Source organism: Panthera onca, chromosome X (assembly GCF_046562875.1).
Source record: "Panthera onca isolate mPanOnc1 chromosome X, mPanOnc1 haplotype 2, whole genome shotgun sequence".
In the NCBI taxonomy this organism is placed as follows: domain Eukaryota; kingdom Metazoa; phylum Chordata; class Mammalia; order Carnivora; family Felidae; genus Panthera; species Panthera onca.
Window position 1 is genome coordinate 45870415 of NC_138357.1, and position 26257 is coordinate 45896671.

Consider the following 26257-nt stretch of genomic DNA (forward strand, 5'->3'; position numbering starts at 1 on the left):
CAGAAAAACAAAAACTGGGGGAGTTTGTTACCAAGAAACCTGCCCCACAGGAAATAGTAAAAGGTGTTCATCAAATGAAAGGACATCAAATGGTAACTCAATATCATATGAAGAAATAAAGATCTCTGGTAAAGGTAAATTATGGGCAAATATATAAGCCAGTATTGTTGTATTTTTGGTTTATAACTCACTTTTTACCGCCTGCTTGATATAAAAAAGAAACATGCATAAAATAATTATGAATATATGTTATTAGATACACAGTGGTAAATATGTAATTTGTGACAAAACATAAAAGAGGTAGACAGAGTTCTATAGGAGCAGAGATTTTGTACACTATTGAAATCAAGGTGATATAAATTCAAACTGGATTGTTACAGATTTGGTATATTCAATGTAACCTCTGTGGTAACCACAAATATCTAAAATTAGACACAAAAAAATGAGAAGGGGAAAAAATAGCTTACTACCAAAAATCAACTAAACAGAAAGGAAGAAATAATGGAGGAAATGAGGACCAAAATAAAGGATAAGACATACAGGAAAAAATGGTAGCAGTAAGCCCTTCCTTATTAGTCATTATTTGAAAGGTAAATAGATTAAACTCTCCAATCAAAAGGTGAAGAGATTGGCATAATGGACAAAATTCATGATCTAATTATATGCTGTCTATAAGAAACTCAAGGGGCACCTGCGTGGCTCAGTTGATTAAGCATCAGACTCCTGATTTCGGACCAGGTAACACTCCCATGGTTTGTGGAGAGTTCAAGCTCCACATCAGGCTCCATGCTGACAGAGAGGAGCCTGCTTGGGATTCTCTCTCTTCCTCTTTCTCTTCCCCTCCCCTACTTGTGGGCTCTCTCTCTCTTTCAAAATTAATAAATAAACTTAAAAAAAGAAACTCACTTTAGATCCAAAGTCACATATAAATTGAAAGTGAAAGGATGGTAAAACATATTTCATGTGAATAGTTAGCAAAAGAGCTGTAGTATCTATATTATTATATTTTAAGTTTAAAAACATGTTACAAGTGACAAAATAAAAGTATTATGTATTTCTAAAAAGTTAAATTCATCAAAAAATATAACAATTAAAAACATATATGTAGGAAATGAAAGATCCCAAGAATATGTGAAGCACACATGACAGAATTGAAGAAATAAACAAGTAGTTCTAGAATAATACTTGGAGAATTCAATACCCCAGTTTCAATAATGGATAAAATATCTAGACAACTGACCGGTAAAGATGGAGGACTCGAACAATATTATAAACCAACTAGACCTAACAGATATATATATAGAACATGCTACACAACAACAGAAGAATAAACATTCTTCTTCAGTGCACATGGAACATGCTCCAGTATGGAACATAATTTAGGCACAATAAAAATATCAATGCATTTGAAAAAAATTAGAGGAATACAGAATATCTTTTCTGACCACAATTGAATGTTTTAATGTTTAAAATATTAAAAAAACCTCTTACAAATCATCAAGAAGACAAAAAATCAAATTTAAAATGGTGCAAGGACTTAAATCTCCAAAGAAGATACTTAATGACCAAGAAGTACATGAAAATGTGTCCAACATCTTTTATCATTAGCAAAATGCAAAGTGAAGGCACAATGAGATACCACTTCACACCCACACACTGCTAGATATAGGTATAATAAAAAATGGAAAAGAAGTATAATAAAAACGGAAAATAACAAGTATTGACAAAGATGTGTGGATAATTGGAATATTTGTATATTGCTGGTAGGAATGTAAAATGGTGAAGCTGCCATGGAAAAACAGTTTGGCAGTTACTTCAAAAGTTAAATATAGTATTACCATATGGCCAAGCATTTCCATTCCTAGATATACACCGAAGAAAATTGAACACAGGGACACAGACATATATGTGTACATGAATATTAATTGCAGTCTTATTCACAATAGGAAAGAGATGGAAACAATCCAAATTCCCATCAACAGATGAATGTATAAACAAAATGTGATATATACATACATACATTAGAATAATATTTGCCTACAAAAATGAAGTTCTGAAACATGCTACAAACATGGATGAATCTTCAAAAAATATGCTAAATGCAGTAATCCAGAAACAAAAGGCAATACTGTATGATTCAACCTATATAAGATATCTAAAATAGGCAAATTAATAGAAACAGATGGTAGATTGGAGATTACAGGATTGGGGGAGGGGAAAATGGGAATTATTGCTTAATGGGTACAGTTCCTGCTTGGGTTCATGAAATAGTTTCAGAAATAGATAGGAGTGATGGTTGCACAAAATTGTGAAAGAAAATAATGTCACTGATTTGTATACTTAAAAATGGCTTAAATGGAAATTTATATGTTTATATATATTACCAAAATTTAAAAAAATTATAAAGTTGACATGATCTGAAAATCTGTTGTGACTATGTTGTTTCTCCTAACATTCAATCTGTTGACTAAAGCTTTGTTTGTATTCTTTTGTGACCATTAGCCCACTCTTGGTTACTTTATTAATTTGTGCTTATTTCTTAGTGCCCCTCCCTATGGCATTCATTTTCCTTTCTCTGTTTACCAGAGAGGGGCTATAATTTCTCTCAGGGTTATTGGCCATTGGCACATCTTTTCTGACAAATTTTCTCTTTCGTTCCTTTGCTTCCCAGACATTGACCTCCTAAGTCCACCCCTTTTCTCAACATTCACTGATATTTATTTTGCCTGGGCTTTGGGCATGCATGAAATTAATACAGAGCAGGGTGTCAAGATGGGTTGAATAGAATCAAAGGCTTTTTCTTTTTAATGTTGTTTTTTTTTTGTTTCTTTCTAAATTTAATAAAAAGGATGAAAGAAAATATTGAAGGTAGGAAAAATACACATTTCCCAAATAAAATTATTCGTTTCAAGAGAAACAAGTAACATTACCTTCATTGTACTAATTTGCATAAAGCACAAAGTATGTTTGATAGGCTACATACAAAATAAAAGTTTTCAGGTTTTTAAAATACTAAATCCTTCTGATCTGGGACATGTACCATACTGCCCCCATCATCTACACCCACCCTAGTTCACTGCCTTTAAACTGTCCTCCAATTCATGGGGCTATAATTGGCATCACCACCACCTTGTGACTAGAGTTCACCATTCCCCAATTACCAGGAAAGCTCTATACTACCTACCGCTCTGCCCCCATCCCTGCCAGAGCTGTCTGTTCTCTGCTTTTATTATTCATGGTGCCCAGGTCAAAACTGCCCAAGATCCTGTGTATTGTATCCCACCTGGATTATGGGGTACAGTCTGCTGGGTCTTTTACTCCAGAATTCCACATTTCTAGAAACCTAGGAGGAACCTAGCCTTACTTCAATGTTGTCACCTACCAAACCATCTCCCCGGGAGCCCCTCCACCAGACTGAGGCCAGTTTCCAAAATAACTCTCAGATGCTGACCAGATTAATTAACCTAAACTTGGCAACTCACTGAAGTTTATAGATCACCTAAAATTTCATCAAAGGTGTGTGTGTGTGTGTGTGTGTGGTATAAGCAGGGATATTGTATTTTTGTAGTGGGGTCATTCTAGTAAAAAAAAATATGCAGGTATTTGTAGCGATAGAAAAAAAGAAGTTTTGTTATGATTCTGGATCTTCAACCAGCCCCTCTTTATGCTACTAGTTCTAATATGGTACAGGCATACCTTGTTTTGTTGTGCTTTACTTTATTGAACTTTGCAGGCATTGCATTCTTTATAAATTGAAGGTTTGTGGCAACTTTCCACTGAACAAGTCTATCAGGTCCATTTTTCAATAGAATTTCCTCACTTTGTGTCTCTGTGTCACATTTCATAATTTTTGTAGTATTTCAAGCTTTTTCATTATTATTATATTTGTCATGTTGAAATGTAATCAGAAATCTTTGATGTTATTATTGTAATCATTTTAGGGGGCTACAAACTGTACCCATATAAGAAGGAAAAATTAATTGATAAATGTATGTGTGTTCTGACTACTCCACCAAACAACCATTCCCTATCTCTCTCCCCAGCCTCCGGAATTCCTATTCCCTGAGACATAACAACATTGAAATTAGGCCAATTAATAATCCTACAATGGTCTTTACATGTTCAAGTGAAAGAAAGAGTTATAAATCTCATTTTAAATCAAAAGTGAGATATGATTAAGGTTAGTAAGGAAGGCATGTTGAAAGTCAAGACAGGCTGAAAGATAGGCTTTTTGCATCGATTAGTCAAGTTGTAAATGTAAATGAAAAACTCTTGAAGGAAATTAAAAAGGCTGCTACAATGAGCAAGTGAATGATAAGAAAGTGAAACAGTCTTACTGCTAATATGAAGAAAGTTTTAGAGGTCTGGATAGAAGATCTAATCAGCAGCAACATTCCCTTAAGATAGTCCAATCCAGAGCAAAACCCTGTCTTTTCAATTCTATGAAGGCTGGGAGAGGTGAGGAAGCTGCAGAAGAAAAGTCTAAAGCTGGCAGAGATTGGTTTATGAGGTTTAAGGAAACAAGCTGTCTCCATAACATGAGTACAAGGTGAAAGAACAAGTGCTGTTGTAGAAGCTGCAGCAAGTTATGCAGAAGATCTAGGTAAGATAGTTATGCAGAAGATCTAGATAAGATAATTAATGAATATGGCTATGCTGAAGAACAGATTTCCAATCCAGACAAAATAGGTTTCTATTGGAAGAAGATGCCATCTAATACTTTCATAGCTAGAGAGCTAGATTCAGCATTCTAGATGCCATTAAGAACATTTGTGATTCATTGGAGAGGTCAAAATATCAACAGTAACAGGAGTTTGGAAGAACTTGATTCCAACCCTCATGGATGACTTTGAGACGTCAGTGGAGGAACTAACTGCATATGTGGTGGAAGTAGCAAGAGAACTATAATTAGAGGTGGATCCTGAATAGTACTGGATTGCTGCAATCTCATGATAAAACTTTAATGGATCAAGTGTTACTTCTTATAGATGAACAAAGAAAGTTGGTTTCTTGAGATGGAATCTACTTCTGATGAAGATGCTGTGAAGATTGTTGAAATGGAAATAAAAGATTTAGAATATTACATAAACTGACTTGATAAAGCAACAGCAGGGTTTGAGAGGATTGACTCTAATTTTGAAAGAAGTTCTACTGTGGGTAAAATGTTATTCCATGCTACAGAGAAATTGCTCATAAGAGAAAAAGTCATTCAATGTGGCAAACTTCTAATTGCTACCTTTTACGAAATTATCACAGCTGGAGCATCTTGGCGGCTCAGTAGGTTAAACATACAACTTTTGATCTCATATCAGGTCTTGAGCTTGGGGTCATGAGTTCAAGGGCTGTGTTGGGCCCCATGCTGGGTGTGGAGCCTACTTTTTTAAAAAAATTACCACAGCCGCTCCAAACTTCAGCAACCATTACCCTGTTAAATCAGCAGCCACCAACATTGAAGCAAGATCCTCCTCTAGCAAAAAAAAAAAAAAAAAAAAAAAAGAATCACTGAAAAGAAAGATGATTGTTAGCAATTTTTAACAATGAAGTATTTTAATTAGATGTGTACATATTTTTAGACATAATACTATTGCACACTTGTACTACACTAGAGTGTAAACATAACTTCTATATTCACTGAAAAAACAAAAATTCCATTTGCTTTATTGCAGTATTGGACTAAACTTGTGATATCTATGAGGTATGCCAGTGAATGAAACATGGACAGGATACAGGTAAAACATATACTTATTTACTTCTAGCACACTGTCTTGCCCCACTCATGTGTAAGCTCCCTGCCTGGTGCACTGGGCCAGACCTCTGGAAAAAAATACTCTGTAGTAGAGCATGTACTGTTTAGAATGCTGACAAAATAATTTTTGTTGGCTAGACAATCAATAGCAGCTTTCTGTATATGCTAGTATGCTCAATAAATGTCAATTGCTCATAACAGCTATAATTTTTTTTAAACATGAAAACTTTTGAGGTGACATATATGTGTATGTCATGAGGTAGATACTATAGATACTATTCCAATTTCTCCCCTTTTTTTGGAGAGAGGGAGAGAGCAGAAGGAAAGAAAGAATCTTATGCAGGCTGCATGCTCAGCCCAATGTGGGGCTTGATCTCACAACCCTGGAATCGTGACCTGAGCCAAAATCAAGAGTGAGACACTCAACCAACTAAGCCACCCAGCTAATGCCCCCATTATCTGATGTTATACTCCCAAAACCACAAGGAAGATATTTTCATTATTATTTTATGTAATAATATATATATAACACTAAAGTTTTATATACATATAAAACTAAAGAATTTAAGCAGTATTTCCAAAGACATTATTTCCTTAGATTCTGAGCAGAAAAAGTCTTAGCCCAAAGCCCCACTTTCAAAGAGTCAGCATCTGGCCCTCCTCTGGATTCTTTATTCCAGGTAGTGAAGAATCAATGGGCCAAATTATGTCTACTTGGAGTCTTCACTCATTTCCATCTAGACCACACTCTACACACCTAAGACCCTAGGATATACTGCTCCAAAGACCTGAAGCCCAAATCCCAAACCCGCTTGTGCCTCTTCTCCAAGTTTATCCTGAGAGTGAGCCACATTCCTTGTGGGTTCACACTAAGGGTAAAATAGATGAGATAACTGAAAAGGCAGAACCTCCTTCATAAGAGACTATTTGGACGAATCTAAAGGAAAGGGTGTACTGCTAGGCCATTAGGAACTCAGAGATGGCAATGGCCAGTTAGCACAAAATAATCAGAGAAAACTTCAAGGAGGAAAAAAGACCTTGACAAGAGCCTCAGAGAGTGAGAAGAACCTAAATGAAGGGAAAGAAGAGAGAACAATCAGACTGAACCTAAGTCCTGTGTCCTTACAATCACCCTGGCCTATCTCATGCTGCCTTGCTAGAAGTACCTTTGTTCCTCCTTGGGGGTGGGGGGTGGGGGGTAAGTCTTTTGACGGTTGTTATCTCCTTAAAGCAGGCTCAATGTAAGTACTTTTCAACATGTTCTGCACTTAACCCCATGGTCTTTCTCACTTATTTCCACGTCATGGAACCTGAACTGGTCAACCTTTCTGGAAAGTACATATTTAAGCAATTGCTAAGTATTTAAAATATGCATTCCCTTCAGCCTGTAAACCCCATTCTTAGGTACTCATCCTAGGAAGTATTTAATGCTAGTCGCAATGACTTACAATGCCAAAGTTTATAGATCTGGATACCTAGCTTCAATCCTTTGACTTGGACTTCAATGTACAAAGAGACACAACAAGTGAAAAGCAGCAATGAAGGAACAGAAAGAGAGGATTGTTCTAGGCAATAGCAGACATGCATCCAAGCACATGCACAAACACATGCACATTCACACATGTGTGTGCACACTCTCATGAGCCAAACATTTTTCCATCTAGTTGCAATAGAGGATAAAGAAGACAAATTTCATGATTCCGTTAAAACAATTCAAACTACAACAATGGTATGTACCATTTAGAAATGGAAGTAACCATTATATTATACATACATAAAAATAAAAAAGGTAAATTGAGGGGCGCTTGGGTGACTCAGTCAGTTAAATGTCCAACTTTTGATTTTTGGTTCAGGTCATGATCTCATGGTTTGTGAGATTGAGCTCTGTGTCAGGCTCTACACTGACAGTGAGGAACTTGTTTGGGATTCTCTCCTTCTCTCAGTCCCCCTCCCTCACATGTGCTCAATCTTTTTCTCAAAATAAATAAATATTTTTAAAGTAAATTGAAAGTTAACATATGCAGTACTACATTTCTATAACAACATACATATATTTATTTTTGTGCATTGAAAATATGAGCATATAATTGCACCATAACATAATAAGTCCACAAAATAATAAAAGCCATATATGAAAACCCACAGTAAACATCATACTCAATGGGGAAAAACTGAGAGTTTTTCTTCTATGGTCAGGAACAAGAAAAGATGTCCATTCTCACCACTTTTATTCAACATCATACCTATGTCACAGCAATCATAGAAGAAAAAGTAATAAAAGGCATCCAAATTTGGTAAGAAAGAAGTAAAATGTTCACTATTTGCAGATAACACGATACTAAATAAACAAAACCCTAAAGACTCAAAAAAAAAAAAAAAAACTACTACAACTGATAGATGAATTCAGTAAGGTTCAATATGAATGGATACAAAATCAGTGTACAGAAATCCATTGTGTTTCTACATGCTAATAATGAAGCAGCAGAAAGAGAAATTAAGAAAACAATCCCATTTACAATTGCAACAAAAATAATAAAATATCTGGGAATAAAATTAACCAGGAAGTGAAAGAAATGTATTCTGAAAACTATAAAACATTGATGAAATAAATTAAATATGGCACAAAGAGAAAGACATTGGGGTGCCTGGGTAGCTCGGTTGGTTAAGAATCTGACTTCAGCTTAGGTCATGATCTCGCAGTTTGTGAGTTCAAGCCCTGCGTCGGGTTCTATGCTAACAACTCAGAGTCTGGACCCTTCTTCGGATTCTGTGTCTCCCTCTCTCTCTGTCTTTCCCTGTCTCATACTCTGTCTCTCTGTCTTGCTGTCTCTCTGTCTCTCTGTCTCTCTGTCTCTGTCTCTCTATCTCAAAAATAAATAAACATTTTTTTTAAATAAGAAAAAAATTGAAAGACATTCCATGCTTATAGATTGGAAGAAGAAATATTGTAAAAATGCCCATACTACCCAAAACAATCTGCAGATTTAATGAAATTACTATCAAAATCTCAACAGCATTTTCACAGAACTAGAACAAATAATCTTAACATTTTTATGGAACTAGAGAAGACCTTGAATAGGCAAAGCAATCCTAAAAAAGAAGAACAAAACTAGAGGTATTACAGTCCCAGATTTCAAGTTCTACTACAAAGTTGTGGTATTCAAAACAGTAAGGTACTGGCACAAAAATAGACATGTAGATAAATTGAATAGAATAGAAATCCCAGAAATAGATCCATGATTATATGGCCAATTAATCTTTAACAAAGAAGGAAACAATATGCAATGGGAAAAAGACAGTCTCTTCAACAAATGGTGCTGGAAAAACCAGACAGCTACATGCAAAAAAAAAAAAAAAAAAAAAAAAAACTGGACCACTCTCTTACACCATACACAAAAATAAACTCAAAATGCATTAAAAATCTAGATGTGAGACTCAAAACCATAAAAATCCTAGAAGAGAGCACAGGCAGTAATTTCTCTGACATCGGCCACAGCAACATTTTTCTAGGTGTTTCTCCTCAGGCAAGGGAAACAAAATCAAAATAAACTTTTGGGACTATATCAAAATGAAAAGCTTCTGCACAGCAAAGGAAACAATCAACAAAACTATAAAAGACAACCTACCTAATGGGAGAAGATATTTGCAAATCCGATAAAGTGTTAGTATCCAAAATATATAAAGAACTTATACAACTCAACACCACAAAAACAATCCAGTTGAAAATGGGCAGAAGACAAGAACAGGCATTTCTCCAAAGAAAACATCCAGGTGGCCAACAGACACATGAAAAGATGATCAACATCACTGATCATCAGGAAAATGCAAATCAAGGCCACAATAAGGGGCACATGGGTGGCTCAGCCACTTAAACATCTGACTCATGATTTCAGCTCAGTCATGATCTCACAATTGTGAGATTGAGCCCCATGTCAGGCTCTGCACTGACAGTGTGGAGCCTACTTGAGATTCTCTCTCCCTGTCTCTCTCTTCCTCCCTCTTTACCTCTCCACCACTTGTACTCTTTCTCTCTCTCTCAAAATAAACATTAAAAAAACCCACAGTGAGATACCACCACACACCAAATGACTGGTAGACAACCTGGATGGCTAAAATCAACAACATAAGAAACAACAAGTGTTGGTAAGGATGTGGAGAAGAAGGAATCCTCTTGCACTGTTGGTGTGAATGCAAATTATTACAGCCATTGTGGAAAACAATATGGAGCTTCCTGAAAACTTTAAAAATTAAAACAACATATTATCCAGTAATTCCACTACTGAGTATTTACCCAAATGGGATGAAAACACTAATTTGAAAAGACATATGCACCCCTATGTTTATTCCAGCACTATTTACAATAGCCAAATTATGAAAGCAGTCCACATGTCAATCGATAGATACATGATTAAGGAAGATGTGGTACACACACACACACACACACACACACACAGTGGAATAGTGTCAGCCATTAAAAAGAATGAAATCTTGCCATTAGCAGCAACATAGATGTAGCTGGACAGTATAATACTAAGTGAAATAAGTGAGTCAGAGAAAGACAAATACCATATGATTTCCCTTATATCTGGAATTTAGGAAACAAAACAAAGGGCAAAGGGATAAACCAAAAACAGACTCTTAAGTATAGAGAACAAATTGATGGCTACCAGAGGAGAGATGGGTGTTGGGTGGGTGAAATAGGTGAAGGGGATTTAAGAGTACACTTATCATAATGAGCACTAAGTAATGTATGTAGACTTATTGAATCACTGGGGCACCTGGGTGGCTCAGTCAGTTGAGCTTCTGACTTTGGACATGATCTCACAGTTTGTGGTTTTGAACCCTGTGTCAGGCTCTGTGCTGACAGCTCAGAGCCTGAGGCCTTCTTCGGATTCTGTGTCTCCCTCTCGCTCTGTCCCTCATGCTATGCTATGCTATGCTTCATTCTCTCTCTCTCTCTCTCTCTCTCTCTCTCAAAAATAAATAAACATTTAAAAACAATTTTTAAAAGACTTATTGAATCACTTTATTGTACACCTGAAACTTATATAACACTGCATGCTAACTGACTGTAATTAAAATATAAATTTAATGAAGGAGAATAAAAGGGAAACAAAGGCAAAAGAGCATGATACAAGAATTAGAGAACTCAGTGACTCATTAAAGGAATAACATCCAAGTCATAGGGGTCCCCTAAGATGAAGAGAGAGAAAAAGCTATAGAAGGTTTATGTGAGCAAATCATAGTGGAAAACTTTCCTAACATGGGGAAAGACACAGACATCAAAACCCAGGAAGCACAAAGAACTTCCATAAGATTCAACAAAAACCGACCATCAGCAAGGCATATCATAGGCAAATTCACAAAATACACAGACAAGGGAAGAATCATGAAAAAAGCAAGGGAAGAAAAAAGTTCTTAACCTACAAGGAAAGACAGATCAGATTTGCAGCAGACCTATCCACAGAATCTTGGCAGGCCAGAAAGGAATGGCATGATATATTCAATGTGCTGAATCAGAAAAATATGCAGCCAATAATTCTTTATCCAGCAAGGCTGTCACTCAAAATAGAAGAGATAAAAAGTTTCCTAGACAAAAAAAACTAAAGGAGTTCATGACCACTAAACCAGCCCTGCAAGACTTTTAATGGGAGAATCTCTGAGGGGAGAAAAGATGAAACAAAACAAAAAAGACCAAAAGCAAAAAAGACTGGAAAGGACGAGAGAACACCACCAGAAATTCCAACTCTACAGGCAACACAATGGCAATAAGTTCATATCTTTCAGTACTCACTCTATATGTCAATGGACTAAATGTTCCAAACAAAAGACATAGGGTACCAGAATGGATAAGAAAAAAGATCCATCTATATGCCTTTTGCAAGAGACCTATTTGAGACTTATAGTCACCTTCAGATTGAAAGTACCTAGATGGAGAACCATCTATCATGGTAATTATTGCCAAAAGAAAGCCAGAGTAGCCATACTGTTATCAGACAATCTAGATTTTAAAATAAACACTGTAACAAGAGATGAAGAAGGGCATTACATCATAATTGAGGGGTCTATCCACCAAGAAGACCTAACAATTGTAAACATCTATGCCCCCAAAGTGAGACACCCAAATATATAAATCAATTGATCACAAACATACAGAAACTCATTCATAATAATATCATAATGGTAGGGGACTTCAACACACCACTTACAGTAATGGATAGATAATCTAAACAGAAAATCAACAAGGAAACAATGGCTTTGAATGACACACTGGACTGGAAGGACTTAACAGATGTATTCACAAGATTCCATATTAAAACAGCAGAATACACATTCTTCATGAGTGAACATGGAGCATTCTCCAGAATAGATCACATACTGGGACACAAATCACCCTCAACAAGTACAAACAGATCAAGATCATACCTTGCATATTTCAGACTACAATGCTATGAAACTTGAAATCAACCACAAGAAAAAAAATTGGAAAGCAACAAACACTTATAGACTAAAGTACCTCCTACTAAAGAATGAATGGGCTAACCATGAAATTAAAAAGGAAATTAAAAGTACATGGAAGTCAATGAAAATGGTAACACCACAGCCCGAAACCTCTGGGACACAGCAAAGACAGTCATAATAGGGAAGTATATAGCAACCCAGGCTTTCCTAAAGAAGGAAGAAAGGTCTCAGATACACAAACTAACCTCACAGCTTAAATAAAGAGCTGGACAGAAAACAGCAAATAAAACCCCAAATCAGTGGAAGACAGGAACTACTAAAGATTAGAGCAGAAATGAATACTATCGAAATTAAAAAAAAAAAAAAAAAAACAGAAACAAAACAGTAGAACAGATCAATGAAACAAGGAGCTGGTTCTTTGAAAGAATTAACAAAATTAATAAACCACTAGCCAGTTTGATCAAAAATAAAAAGCAAAGGACCCAAATAAATAAAATCAAGAACAAAAGAGGAGAGATCACAACCAACACTGCAGAAATACAAACAATAATAATAGAATATTATGGACAATTATATGCCAATAAATTGGGCAATCTGAGAGAAACGGACAAATTCCTAGAAACATATAAAGTACCAAAACTGAAACAAGAAGAAATAGAAAATTTGAACAGACCCATAACCAGTAAGGAAATCAGATTAGTAATCAAAAATCTCCCTCAACACAAGAGTCCGGGGCCAGATGGCTTTCCAGGGGTATTCTACCAAACATTTAAAGAATAGTTAACACCTATTATTTTGAAGTTGTCCAAAAAAAATAGAAATGAAAGAAAAACTTCCAAACTCATTCTATGAAACCAGCATTACATTGATTCAAAAACCAGACAAAGACCCCATGATAAAGGAGAACTACAGAACAATTTCCTGATGAACATAGATGCAAAAATCCTCAACAAGATACTAGCCAACCAAATCCAACAATACATTAAAAGAATTATTCACCATGACCAAGTGGGATTTATACTTGTGATGCAGGGTTAGTTCAATATCTGCAAAACAATCATTGTGATACAACACACCAATAAAATAAAGGGCAAGAACCACATAATTCTCTCAATAGAGAAAGCATTTGACAAAATACAGCATCCTTTCATGATAAAGGAAGTAGGGATAGAAGGATCAAACCTCAAGATCATAAAGCCATATACAAAAGACCCACAGCTAATATCCTCAGTGGGGAAAAACTGAGAGCTTTCCCCCTAAGGTCAGGAACACGACAAGGATGTCCACTCTTGCCATTGTTATTCAAGATAGCATTGGAAATCCTAGCCTCAGCAATCAGACAACAAAAAAGAATGAAAAGCATCCAAATCGGCAAGGAGGAAGCCAAACTTTCCCTCTTCACAGATGGCATGATACTGTATATGGAAAATCCAAAAGATTCCACCAAAAACCTGCTAGAACTGATACATGAATTCAGCAAAGTGGTCGGATATAAAATCAACACACAGAAATTGGTTGCATTCCTATACACCAACAATGAAGCAACGGAAAAAGAAGTCAAGGAATCGATCTCATTTACAATTGCACCAAAACCCATAATATACCTAGGAAGAAACCTAACCAAAGAGGTGGAAAATCTATACACCGAAATCTATAGAAAGCTTATGAAAGAAATTGAAGAAGACACAAAAAAAAAATTGGAAAAAATATCCCATGCTCATGGATAGGAAGAACAAATATTGTTACAATGTCAATACTACCCAAAGCAGTCTACATATTCAATGCAATCCCTATCAAAATAACACCAGCATTCTTCACAGAGCTAGAACAAATAATCCTAAAATTTGTATGGAAACAGAAAAGACCCCGAATAGCCAAAGCAATCTTGAAAAAGAAAACTAAAGCTAGAAGCATCACAATCCTGGACTTTAAGCTGTATTACAAAGCTGTAATCATCAAGAGTGTATGGTACTGGCACAAAAACAGACACTCATATCAATGGAACAGAATAGAGAACTCAGAAATGGACCCATAAACGTATGGCCAACTAATCTTTGACAAAGCAGGAAAGAATACCCAATGGAATAAAGACAGTCTCTTCAGCAAATGGTGTTGGGAAAATTGGACAGTGACATGCAGAAAAATGAACCTGGACCATTTTCTTATGCCTACAAACATCAAATCAAAATGGATGAAAGACCTAAACGTAAGACAGGAAGCTATCAAAATCCTAGAGGAAAAAGCAGGCACTCTTTGGCCTCGGCCACAGCAACATCTTACTCAACACGTCTCTGGAGGCAAGGGAAACAAAACCAAAAATGAACTATTGGGACCTCATCAAAATAACAAGCTTCTGCACAGTGAAGGAAACAATCAGCAAAGCTAAAAGGCAACCAATAGAATGGGAGAAGATATTTGCAAATGACATATCAGATAAAGGGTTAGTATCCAAAATCTATGAAAAACTTATCAAACTCAACATCCCAAAAAACAAATAATCCAGTGAAGAAATGCACAAAAGACATGAATAGACACTTTACCGTAGAAGACATCCAGATGGCTAACAGACACATGAAAAAATGCTGAATATCACTCATCATCAGGGAAATATAAGTTAAAACCACAAAGAGATAACATGTCACACCAGTCAGAATGACTAAAATTAACAACTCAGTCAACAAGAGATGTTGGTGATGATGTGGAGAAAGAGGATCTCTTTTGCACTGCTGGTGGGAAAGCACACTGGTGCAGCCACTATAGAAAACATGGAGGTTTCCTCAAAAGTTAAAAATAGAACTACCCTATGAACCAGCAATTGCACTAGTAGGTATGTATCCAAAGGACACAGGTGTGCTGTTATGAAGGGACACATGCACCCCAATGTTTATAGCAGTGCCATCAACAATAGCCAAAGTATGGAAAGAGCCCAAATGTCCATAGAAAGATGAATGGAGAAAGAAGATACACATACATATACAATGGAGTATTACTTGGAAGTCAAAAAGAAAGAAATCTTGCCATTTGCAACAACGTGGATGGAACTAGAGGGTATTATGCTAAGCAAAATAAGTCAGTCAGAGAAACACAGATATCATATGACTTCACTCATATTTGGAATTTAAGATGCAAAACAGATGAACATAAGGGAAAGGAAGCAAAAATAATATGAAACCAGGTTGGGGGACAAAACATAAAAGACTCTTAAATACAGAGAACCAACTGAGGGTTGCTGGAGGGTTTGTGGGTTGGGAGATGGGCTAAATGGGTAAGGGGCATTAAGGAAGACACTTGTTGTGATGAGCACTGGGTGTTATACATAGGGGATGAATAACTGGAATCTACTCCTGAAAACATTATTGCACTACATGCTATCTTTGATGTAAATTATAAATAAATAAATAAATACTCAAAAGGGGCCAAAAATTGATGGAAATAAATAATAGAAGCAAACTTGTACTGCGAGATAAATTAATAAAATTTTAAATGTGGTTCCCTGAGAATAGAGAAAATAACTAATGAATAGTATTTGAAGTTTGACACAGATCTAGGACAACGTGGTTTTTAGAATATGATAAAGATTGCCTTTCAAATTCAGCAGAAAAAGCTAAACAAATATTTAAATTTTGTGTTATTCTATACTATGCTGACTTGGACAATAGTCAGTCCATGCAGCTCCTGGACCTAGACTTCTCAGTCTGAGGGACAAGAGTTCGTTGCCATCCTCATCCTCACCAGGGATTGTCATTAAGTGAACCTCCATATATGTACAACATAGAATGGCCATCAAAACGTGAATGTATAGACATTGGTAAGTAAGTGTCATCAATTCATAAGGAGGACATATAGAACAATAAGTAAATTGGAGCTAGAATATCAGGTTTGACACACTCCAGTGTTAAAATGTGTTACATAAAAATTTTGAGCCTCAGTTTTTTTTTCTCAGTAAAGTTAGAATAATATCTTCAACACAGGTATAACTCCATGGGTATAAATATAAAAAAACACAAATGGAAAGCATCCACTATTTTTCTAGTGCCGAGCTAGGTTTAAGAGGATACAACTGACCTGTAGGAAATGATGTTTTGGCAAGGTAGGTTAAAACCCTTTGACACGAACATATTTAGAAGATGATTGTGGACTAAAAGGTAAAGAACAAAAAAAAGTTTAGAGAAAGGGCCAGTCTTCATGAGCTGAGTTAGTCTGAAAGACTAGAGACCAAAAAAGTTTTTATCACAGTCCTGGTGATGGTGAGGAGGAGCAGAGACTCTCATGCATTTTTGATGCAACTGTTAATTGGTTACAACCTCTTAGGAGCAAAATTTGGAAATATTTATAATAATTAAAATATGTTTAATTTTGTATTGAGGAGAAATTCACATAAAATAAAATGAACTATTCTAAGTGGAGTTTACTATATTCACATTGTTCACTTCTATCTGGTTCTAAAACGTTTTTATTACCCCCCAAAGTTTGCCCTTTACCAATTAAACAGTTACTCCCTCTTCTGCCCTTTCCCAACCCTGGAAACCACTAATTTGTTTTTTTGTCTTTATTGGATTTACATATTCTGACATTTGACATATATAGAATCATCCAATAGGTGACCTTTCACGTTTGGTTTCTTTCACTTAGCATAATTTTTTCAAGGTTCACTCCTTGAAAAATGTACCTTGAAAATAGCAAGTTATCGGTACTTCATTCCTTTTTTAGGGCTGAATAATATTTCATTTTATGAATGTACTACATTTTGTTTATCAGCTCATCAGTTAATGGACATTTGGATTGTTTCCACCTTCAGGCTGTTGTTAATAGTGCTTCTATAAACATTTGTGTATACACATTATTTGAAAACCTATTTTAAATTAAATTTTAAATTAAAATGGCTGTGCCATTTTACATCCCCACCAGCAATTCATAAGGGTTACAATTTCTCCATGTCCTCACCAACACATTATTTTTATTTTAATGGATTAGAGCCATCTTAGTGAGTTTAAAGAAGAATCTCACTGTGGCTTTGATTTGCATTTACCTAATGACTAATAATTTTGAACATATTTCTGTGTTACTTTGAGCTGTGTATCTTTTTGGGGGGAAAAGTCTATTAAAGTCCTTTGCTGATTTTTTAATTGGGTTGTTTGTCTTTTTGTTGTTGAATTGCAGCCCATTATATATTTTGGATACTAGACCCTTATCAGATACATGATTTATGAACATTTCTCCCATTTTGTAGGATGTTTTTTCACTTCCTTGAAAGTGTCATCTGGTGCATTAGGTTTTTAATCTTGATGAAGTCCAATTAATTTATCTACTGTGTGTGTGTGTGTGTGTGTGTGTGTGTGTGTGTGTGTATGTTTGATGCTTTAGGTGTCATTTTTAAGAATCCATTGCCAAATACAAGGTCATGAAGATTTATTCCTAGTCTTCTTCCAAACATTTTATGGTTTTAGCTCTTATATTTGTGTCTTTAATCCATTTTGAGTTTATTTTTGAGATCAAATGAGGTAGGTCTAATCTCATTCTTGTGCATATGGATATTCAGTTGTCTCATCACTGTTGTTTCTTTCTCCCATTGAATGGACTTGTCGCCCTTGTCCAAAATTAATTGACAATGGACGCATGGGCTTATTTCTGGACTCTCAGTTCTATTCCATTGATCTAAATGTCTATCCTTATGCCAGTAGTACACTGTTTTGATGACTATAAATTTGTAGGGTGTTATTTTTTATTTTTTATTAAATTTAGTTTTGAGAGAGAGAGAGAGAGAGAGAGAGAGAGAGAAAGAGAACAAGCAAGGGAGGGGCAGAGAGGAAGGGAGAGAATCCCAAGCAGGCTCTGTGCTGACAGTGGGGCTCAAACTCATGAACCATGAAATCATGACCTGAGCCAAAACCAAGGGTCGAACACTTAACTGACTGAGCCACCCAGGTGCCCCTGCAGGGTATTAAAATAAGAAAGTATGAGTCTTCCTACCTTTTTTTGAGATTTTTTGGGGTCTATTTGGGATTTCTTGCAATTCCATATGAATTTTATTCTCATCTTTTCCATTTCTGGAAAATAAACTTTTCTTATTTTGATAGGGATTGCATTGAATTTTTTGATTGCTCTGGGAATTATTACCATCTTAACAAATACTGAGTCTTCCAATCCATGAACATGTGGCATCTTTCCATTTATTTGGGCCTTATTTAATTACTTTTATCAATTTTGTCATTTTTCAGTGTACAAATCTTGAGATACCTTGGTTAAATTTATTATATGAGTATGTATTATGCTTCATGCTTTTGTACATAGAATTGTTTTTGTAATTTCATTGTTGGATTGCTCATTGCTAATGTATAGAAATACAACCAATTTGGGATGGCTGATCTTGTATCCTGCAATTTACCACATTCATTTATGAGTCCCGGTAGGCTTCTTGCATATTATTTGGATTTTTTTGAAAGTTTTACATTTATTTTTGAGAGACAGAGAGTGACAGAGCACAAGTGGGGGAGGGGTAGAGAGAGAAGGAGACGGAAAATCCAAAGCAGGCTCCAGGCTCTGAGCTGTCAGCAGAGAGCCCAATGCAGGGCTCAAACTCACAAACTGTGAGATCATGACCTAAACTGAAGGAGGGTGCTTAACCGACCTAGCCACCCAGGCGCCCCTGGGATGTTCTATATATAAGACCATGTCATTGACAAATAAAGATAATTTCTGCTTCTTTATTTCCAGTTTGGATTCAATTATTTTTTTTTCTTGCTTAATTTCTCTGGCTGGGACTTCCAGTACAAAACTTGTGAAAGCAAACATCCTTGACTTATTTGTGATCTTACATGGAAAACTTTTAATATTTCACTATTGAATATAAACTAGCATTGAATTTTTCATAAATTCCCTTTATTATGTTGACACAGTCTGCTTATGTTCCTAGTTTATGGACTGTTTTTATCATGAAAGGGTATTGGAGTTTGCTAAATGCTTCTTTTTTGTATCAATTGATACAATAATGTGTTTTCCTTTCTTATATTAATTTAATATATATTACATTAATTTATTTTCATATGTTGAATCACCCTTGAATTTCGTGGGTTAACCTCAATTCTTCATGAAGTAAATATTTTAATATTCTGCTGGCTTAGTTTGCTAGTATTTCTTTGAGGATTTTTGGATCAATACTCATCAAGACTTTGGAGGTGATGGATATGTTTATGGTATACATTCTGGTAGGTAAACAAACCAGTAAAATACGCACATACCATATGATCCAGCACTTTCACTGCTTTATATCATCATAGAGATATATGCACAGATGTGCACAGGAAAGCATAAATAGATACTTTTTATGGCATTGCTTCTAAGAATCAAAATACTAGAAATAGTTTAAGTCACCAAAAGGAAAAGGTCAAATAAACTGTGGTCTATCTATACTTAGAAAACTACACAGTAATTTAAAAAATGAGATTCTTATATTGAAGCATCTCCAGGAATATTGTTAAGTAAAAACAATAGGACAGTAGATGTAATGTTATAATATTTAATGAAAATGCAAAACAGGGGATGCCTGGGTGGCTCAGTCAGTTAATCCTCTGACTCAGGGTTTCAGCTCAGGTCATGATCTCAGGGTTTGTGGAATTGGCCCCACAGTTGGACTCTGTGCTAACAGCACAGAGCCTGCTTGGGATTCTCTCTCTCCTCTCTCTGCCCATCCCCCACTCAAATGCATGCATGCTCTTTCTCTGTTTCAAAATAAATAAATAAACTTTATAAAATGCAAAACAGAAATATATAAATTTCTAGATGGATATCCATCAAACTGATCAGTGTTTAATTGTGGGAAGGGGATTGAAATTGGAGGTGTGGGTAGAGCAGTATATTAAGATGAACTAGGCTATCTCAGTGGTTTTAAAGCAGTTTATTACTCATTCCTGTCATAGTTTAATGAGAGTTATTGGTTCTCCTGCATGGCTCGCTTCATTGATTATTCAGGTATCCAGCCTGCATTCATCTCACAGTCATGTGTTCCAGATGGCACACATGGTTTCCAAGGTTACTGAAAGGAGATGGAGAGATCACTCTGAATTGTTTAAAAGCCTTAGAAGTGTCTTATGTTACATTTGATGGCCCCAACATATGTGCAAGGGAGGCTGGAAAATGTAAAGGATCATGTACATTTTTACTTTCCAGAAACCATTCCATAGAAATATAAGCACCAATAATTTGAATATATGTGCAAACATGTTCATTGCAGACAGAATTGTTTTTAGTAGGCAAAGCATAGAAATAACTTAAATTTTGAGTAATAGGGGAATGATTTTAATAACACAAGCTACATTCATACTATAGAAAATAGATTCATCTGTATTTGTGTTTACAGACGTCTGAAAACTCCCATAAGACTTTCACGCTGAGAAAGAGACACAACTAACTTAAAGTCATATAAAGAAATAAACAACAACAGTAAAGGTAACTACACAGGTAAATATAAAAGCAAATAGTTTTTTTTCATATTTGGTTTATAACTCTTCTTTTTTCCCTATATGACATAAAAGACAAATGCACAAAACAATAATTATAAAGCTATGTTAATATGCACACTCACCATATATCCTGTTTCAGCTGAGTTGTGCAAAAGGAGTCTCCTTATAATGTCTTATGATTCCTAATTAAGGACTCCTGAAAGTCATAATGTAAAATTTAATTAAAATAAAAAACAAAAATACATTAATTTCTAGATGGAGATCCATCAAACTGTTAAGTGTTTAATTGTAAGGAGAAGACTTAAATTGGAAGTATGGTTAAAGCAGTATATTAAAATGGACTAGGTAATTCATTATTTGTGACAATATTATTTGTGACAATAACAGCATGAAAGTATGTAATGTCTTTACTTAACAATATTCCTGAAGATGCTTCAATATAAGAATCTCATTCTTTTTAACTTCTGTGTAGTTTTCTTGGCATAAATAGACCACTGTTTATTTGACCTTTCCCTTTTGATGTCCTAGGCTATTTCTATAATATTGGCACTTACAAACAGTGACAAAATAAACATCTATCTATGCTTTCCTGTGCATGTGTGTACATATATCTCTATGGTAATACAACGAAGTGGAAGTGCTGGATCATATGGTATGTACATATTTGTATTGGTTTGTTTACCTTTTTCTTTACCATTTGAAAAAGCTATCGGGGTTATAGAGATATTTTCCCATTGTCTGTCATGGTATTGAAAATACTTTCTCACAGCCTATTTCTTGTATTTGGACCTTTTATATTTTTTCCTTCATAATTCTGGAATTTTTTTCATGACTAAGAAGATAATGACATCACAAGATTATACATTTTTAGTTAATTTGCATTGCAATGTATTATTCTTATTCTTCACATTTTCTTTCGTTTTTTAAAAAAAATTATTTTTAAGTAATCTCTATACGCAATGTGGGGCTCAAACTCACAAACCCCAGATGAAGAGTCACATGCTCCACTGGCTGAGCAATCCAATGCTCCTTGTTCTTTACATTTTCATCTTTAATCCATGTGGGATGTATTTTTGTGTACTTGGTGAATAGGAGTCTATGTTCATTTCCTTTTGATTGGACAGTACATGTACTTGATTCTTAGGTTTAAAGAATCCTTGAAAATATGTAAAATCTTCAAATAAAAACGTGTATAGCTAAACATTTGCTCACCACTATGACTATTTCCCTACAGTAGAATTGTTCAGTCATGGTATATGCAAAATGTACAGCTTTTGGTACTTATTGTGAATAGAAACAAAAACTATGGATGTAGCAATTTACTCTCTCATTGAGTATCAGAATCCCTACATCTTGAAAAAAAATTGAGTATTGGAAACAAACATTTGCTTATTTTATAGGTGGATAACAATTTGTTGTTTTCTTTTTCTTTTTCTTTTCCTCTTACCAAGGATAAATGTTTACTGTTCACATAGATTTACTTGGTAGATACACAATTTTCAGGCTATTATAAACACCATTTTGACCTTCAGGAGCCCTTAATTATGAAATATAAACCATTTGGCTCTTTGATTATAAGGAGACCTGTTCTGCACTGCTCTTGGCTGAAACAGTGTCTGTAGTGAGAGTTTATGAAGCAATAATGGAGACAATGATTTCATGGGAAACCCAAAATGGAGGGTCAGGGCCAAATGCAGAAATTCTGATTCAGAGTGTATGTAAGAGCATGAGTAAGCACTCCAGATGATTATAATGTAAAGATCTGTTTGAGACGTCAGTTGTGCCCTGTTACAATAATTTTATAGACTGATTTGGGAAATAATCCCTTTCCTGTTAGGTCCTATTTGAAAACGAAAGTTATAGTTTGCACAGAAATAGATTATTGTCAATTTTATGCAATCAGAAGTGAAACTGGGCCAAGAACACTAGATTCTAATTAAGCAAACGTTTATTAAATGCTCACTATATGTAAGTAACTAATCAAGAGTGTAATGAAATATATTGAGATGCAAAATTCAAGAAGTCCAATTAAGAAATAATGCCTAACTGTGTATATGTATACATATGTATACATACATTTATATATGCATATATATATGTGTATATATGTGTGTGTTCATATACATCCTTTGTAAGACTAAATATATATATATATATATATATATATACACTTACACATGTACTAAAAATATATACCATACATACATGTACATATATACACTAAAAAGTGTATATACATATATTTCTATATATGTATATATATGTTATATATATTATATATATCATATATATATTAGTCTTTTAAAGAATTTTTACATATGTTTCAGAAAGGGAAGTTATAGAAAGATGAGGATTGCTTTCTTAGATATATTTCCTGCATTGTTTTGTGCAATTTATACATGTCCTCCGAGAGTCTTCTGAACCAGTAGGACAGGCCTGCCAGGAGCCTTCATGGAGAGATCATCTCACAAGAGAAGGAAGATAAAACCTTAGTGTTTAGAGGTAAGGCAGCAACTCTGACTACAGCACTTTTTTTATTCAAACTTGTACCTTGGTCCTACTCCTCAAATGACCTCATCATGTCTGACTCCTAGTTAGAGGAAGGGTCCTGGAATTAAAAACAAAAGGGGCTGTTTTGCTAAAAACTCTGCAAGACACTGTGGCTCAAGCAATCCTAGGGCAGTCTCACCTATGTTAAGAGTCACTATAAAGCAGACAGGCTTCAGAAAAGAATGGAGGTTCAACCCAGTAAGGACTCCAGGAAATTGAGTGGGATTTGGCACCCAAGCACTCCAATGTGTCAGGAGCAGTGAGGGCCAGCAGAGAGTAAAGGACCCAGCAGAAGAGGTTGCAGTGCCCACCAGGCATGGCAGAACCCAGGGGAGGAGTGGGGTTTAACAGCAGATGACTGGCATGGAAGCCCCCAATGCCCTGCCTACTAGTGAACTCGTTCCTGAGCACACGTAAGTCATGCAAGGGACCTCCCTCCAATAACTGATGTTCTGTAGTGGGTTGGAGTTCTGTATGCACAGGTAGGACTGAGTCTACTTGGCCCAGCTCAGAGTTGCCTCATTTCTTCCTTACAGCAGCTCTGTGAGGCAAATATTTTCCCCATGAAAAGACTGAGTCTAAGCTAGTATATCTGTAATAATTGCCAGTTTTATTCCTCTGGCTAAGAGGTCCAAAGGTAATTTGAAGTTTATATTTCTTTTTTATAGTTCTTATCAAGAGATTTTTAAGTGTTTTACTGCCCTTCAAAGGTGATTGACAAGTTTTTATTTTGTCTGTTTATTTTAGTTCTTTGTGAAACAAATAATACACGCACATATGCACATATATTCTTTTTTTTTTTTGGAAAATGAGAAGATGCAGATAAGCAAAAAAGAAATAAAATACATATCACGCAGAAATTCACTGTTAACCTTTCAGTGTATAATAATTCTAACTTTTTCTTTTGCGTTATGTCATATATAAATGTACATATAAAGTGTGCATGTGCATATATATGTGTGTATATATACACATACACACACTGTTTGGCAACTTATTATTTTCACTTTACAGTATACAGTGAGCATCTTCCCATGCATATGAATGAAACATCCTTATTAAATGAGTGAAATTGGGTCAAAAGATGAGATGTTGGAAGCAGGAGTCATATGCAAATCAAAGGAACATTGAAGGATAGGAGTAAAATGGTAGCAATATTTAGCAAGAACATGCAGACAAAAAGAAACCAATGGTGGTAATATTAGTAACATAAAATAATTGAATTCAGCAGAGAAATGCATTAAATGGGATAAGGACGGTCCCGAGAATGCCTATGGTTAGAATGCAGAACCCTAAATTTCTTTCCCAGACCCCTTATCTCTTCCAAACACCTTTCCATCTCATCTCCCGCCCTTGTCATTTCTTCATCCTTAAAATGCCTATAATCTATGTCCTCTTTAAATTCCTCGAGAGACTGAAGCAGCCTTTGCCTAAAATTCCCTTCTGTTTGCTGACGTTCAAATTCTCCATAGGGGCGTTCTTCCTCTCTCTTTGGCACGCTGCACTTGGGCTTTCCTTCATTTTCTTTACAGGGTTTTTGCATGATGTTTCCAGCTTAAGTCCGGGGAGAAAATATAGAGCAAAATGCCTCGTTTCTTTTGATTTCAGGTTTGTCAGTTTCTCTTTGAACAACGTACTGGCCTAATTTCCCACTCGGGCCACACAGGTCCAGCCCTTTGAAGTTTGAGATGCCTCCCCTTCCTATCCCACACCCCCTACCACTCTTCCTCCTTCCCCCTCTACCGGCAACCCACCATTTCCCCAGCAGACAAGGCTAATGGCCTCTCCCACCCGCGGGAGAAAAGGAACGCACCGAGAGTTGAGCTGTGAGGCCGCAAATTTTACCCAGATCTTGCCCTACCCAATTCCCACCCTCAGAGACCCCGGGCTAAGTGCCTCCCCGACACTGACCTATGAAGATTAAGGATAGTTTCCTCTTTTTCTTGCCTCCAGATGTCAGTGAACGCAGACCCGTGGACCTGCAGACAGAAAGGAAGGGGGAGGAGAGGAGGGAGCTCTCTGTGGATCCACCAGCCCCAGAGACAAAACACTCGTTATTATCTTGAGTCCGGGATCTTCATAACCATTGTCGCCCAAAATTTTCTACCTCCTGGTTCCCCTCCTATTCTTATCCCTTCCTCTGGATCTCTGTCCCCACCCCCCCACCCCTCAACCTCTGGCTTAGTCCTTGCGAGGGCGGCTGTCCCCTCGGCACCCCCGCCCCCTCCCATGGCCCTCAGGGAGGCATTGAATGGGAGAAAATATTTTCAAATTATGTGTAAATTTCCGCCTCCACCCCAGGATTCTAGCCTTTCTCCACACAACAGTCCACAACTCATTTCCTCAACGGAAGTGGAGAAAGAGGAGGATAAACAGAAAGTTTACCAATCTGAGAAGCCGATTATTTCTAAGCTATCACTAAGTCTGTGGCTGTTTCTCAGGAGGCTTCCACCTATTCCCCCACCCTGTCCTTTCAAAAAATACAATAATCTCCCAACGAGTTTGCAGGGGTTTGGGGAAAAGCGAGCCTGGACCTATTCCAGTCACTGGATTCAGCCACTACCACCCCCACGGGTCCCAGCGGTTCCCTCAAACCAACCTTCTGAGATTTAAGGAATTTAAGTCCTCCTTCTCTTGGCCACAAGCACAAACGCCTACAGGCCAGTAAGGAACTGGGACCCAGAGGAGAAAGAAGCCGGTGAATATAAGGACTTCGCGGCAGCTCCTGGTCATGTGAGGATTATGTCATCCAACTCTGGTCCCCACTTTCCCCTCCCACAAGCTGTGTTGCAGAAGTGGACCGACTTACCAATGTCCCACCTCCCCACCACACCAAGGACCTGTCATTCATTTTTGTCATCACTAATTTCAGAGGTCAAAAGTGGCCCTGTCTCTCTATGGTTGGAATTTGCCTTTCTCTGATTACCAGAGAAGGGCTGCAGCTTCCTAGAGTCGTATTAACCATTGTTACTTTTTAGGGTTGTGTTGAGAGAGATTACTCATCCTCTTCTAAACTACAACAGAAAGGTAGCAGTTTTCC

At 36.2% G+C, this 26257-nt stretch overlaps 1 protein-coding gene across 1 annotated transcript; it reads right to left on the bottom strand.

The window, feature by feature from the left end:
- Window positions 1–22972: 22972 nt before the first annotated feature.
- TCEAL7 (transcription elongation factor A like 7) lies at window positions 22973–25957 on the bottom strand. Its single transcript, XM_081792416.1, has 3 exons — window positions 25817–25957; window positions 25129–25196; window positions 22973–24771 (listed from the first exon to the last, which is right to left on the bottom strand). Exons 1-3 carry the CDS (start codon window positions 25948–25950, stop codon window positions 24458–24460), a joined length of 516 nt encoding a protein of 171 aa, XP_081648542.1. The 5' UTR covers window positions 25951–25957; the 3' UTR covers window positions 22973–24457.
- Between the last annotated feature and the right edge of the window lie 300 nt (window positions 25958–26257).

What these genes read in the sequence shown, in the direction of transcription:
- TCEAL7 (XM_081792416.1), bottom strand. Translation starts at nt 25,950, where the DNA reads ATGACCAGGAGCTGCCGCGAAGTCCTTATATTCACCGGCTTCTTTCTC. An exon ending in AATTCCTTAAATCTCAGAAG is followed by an intron (nt 25,197 to 25,816) that starts GTTGGTTTGAGG and finishes TTCTGTCTGCAG; the next exon opens with GTCCACGGGTCTGCGTTCAC. An exon ending in ACTATCCTTAATCTTCATAG is followed by an intron (nt 24,772 to 25,128) that starts GTCAGTGTCGGG and finishes CCCGGACTTAAG; the next exon opens with CTGGAAACATCATGCAAAAA.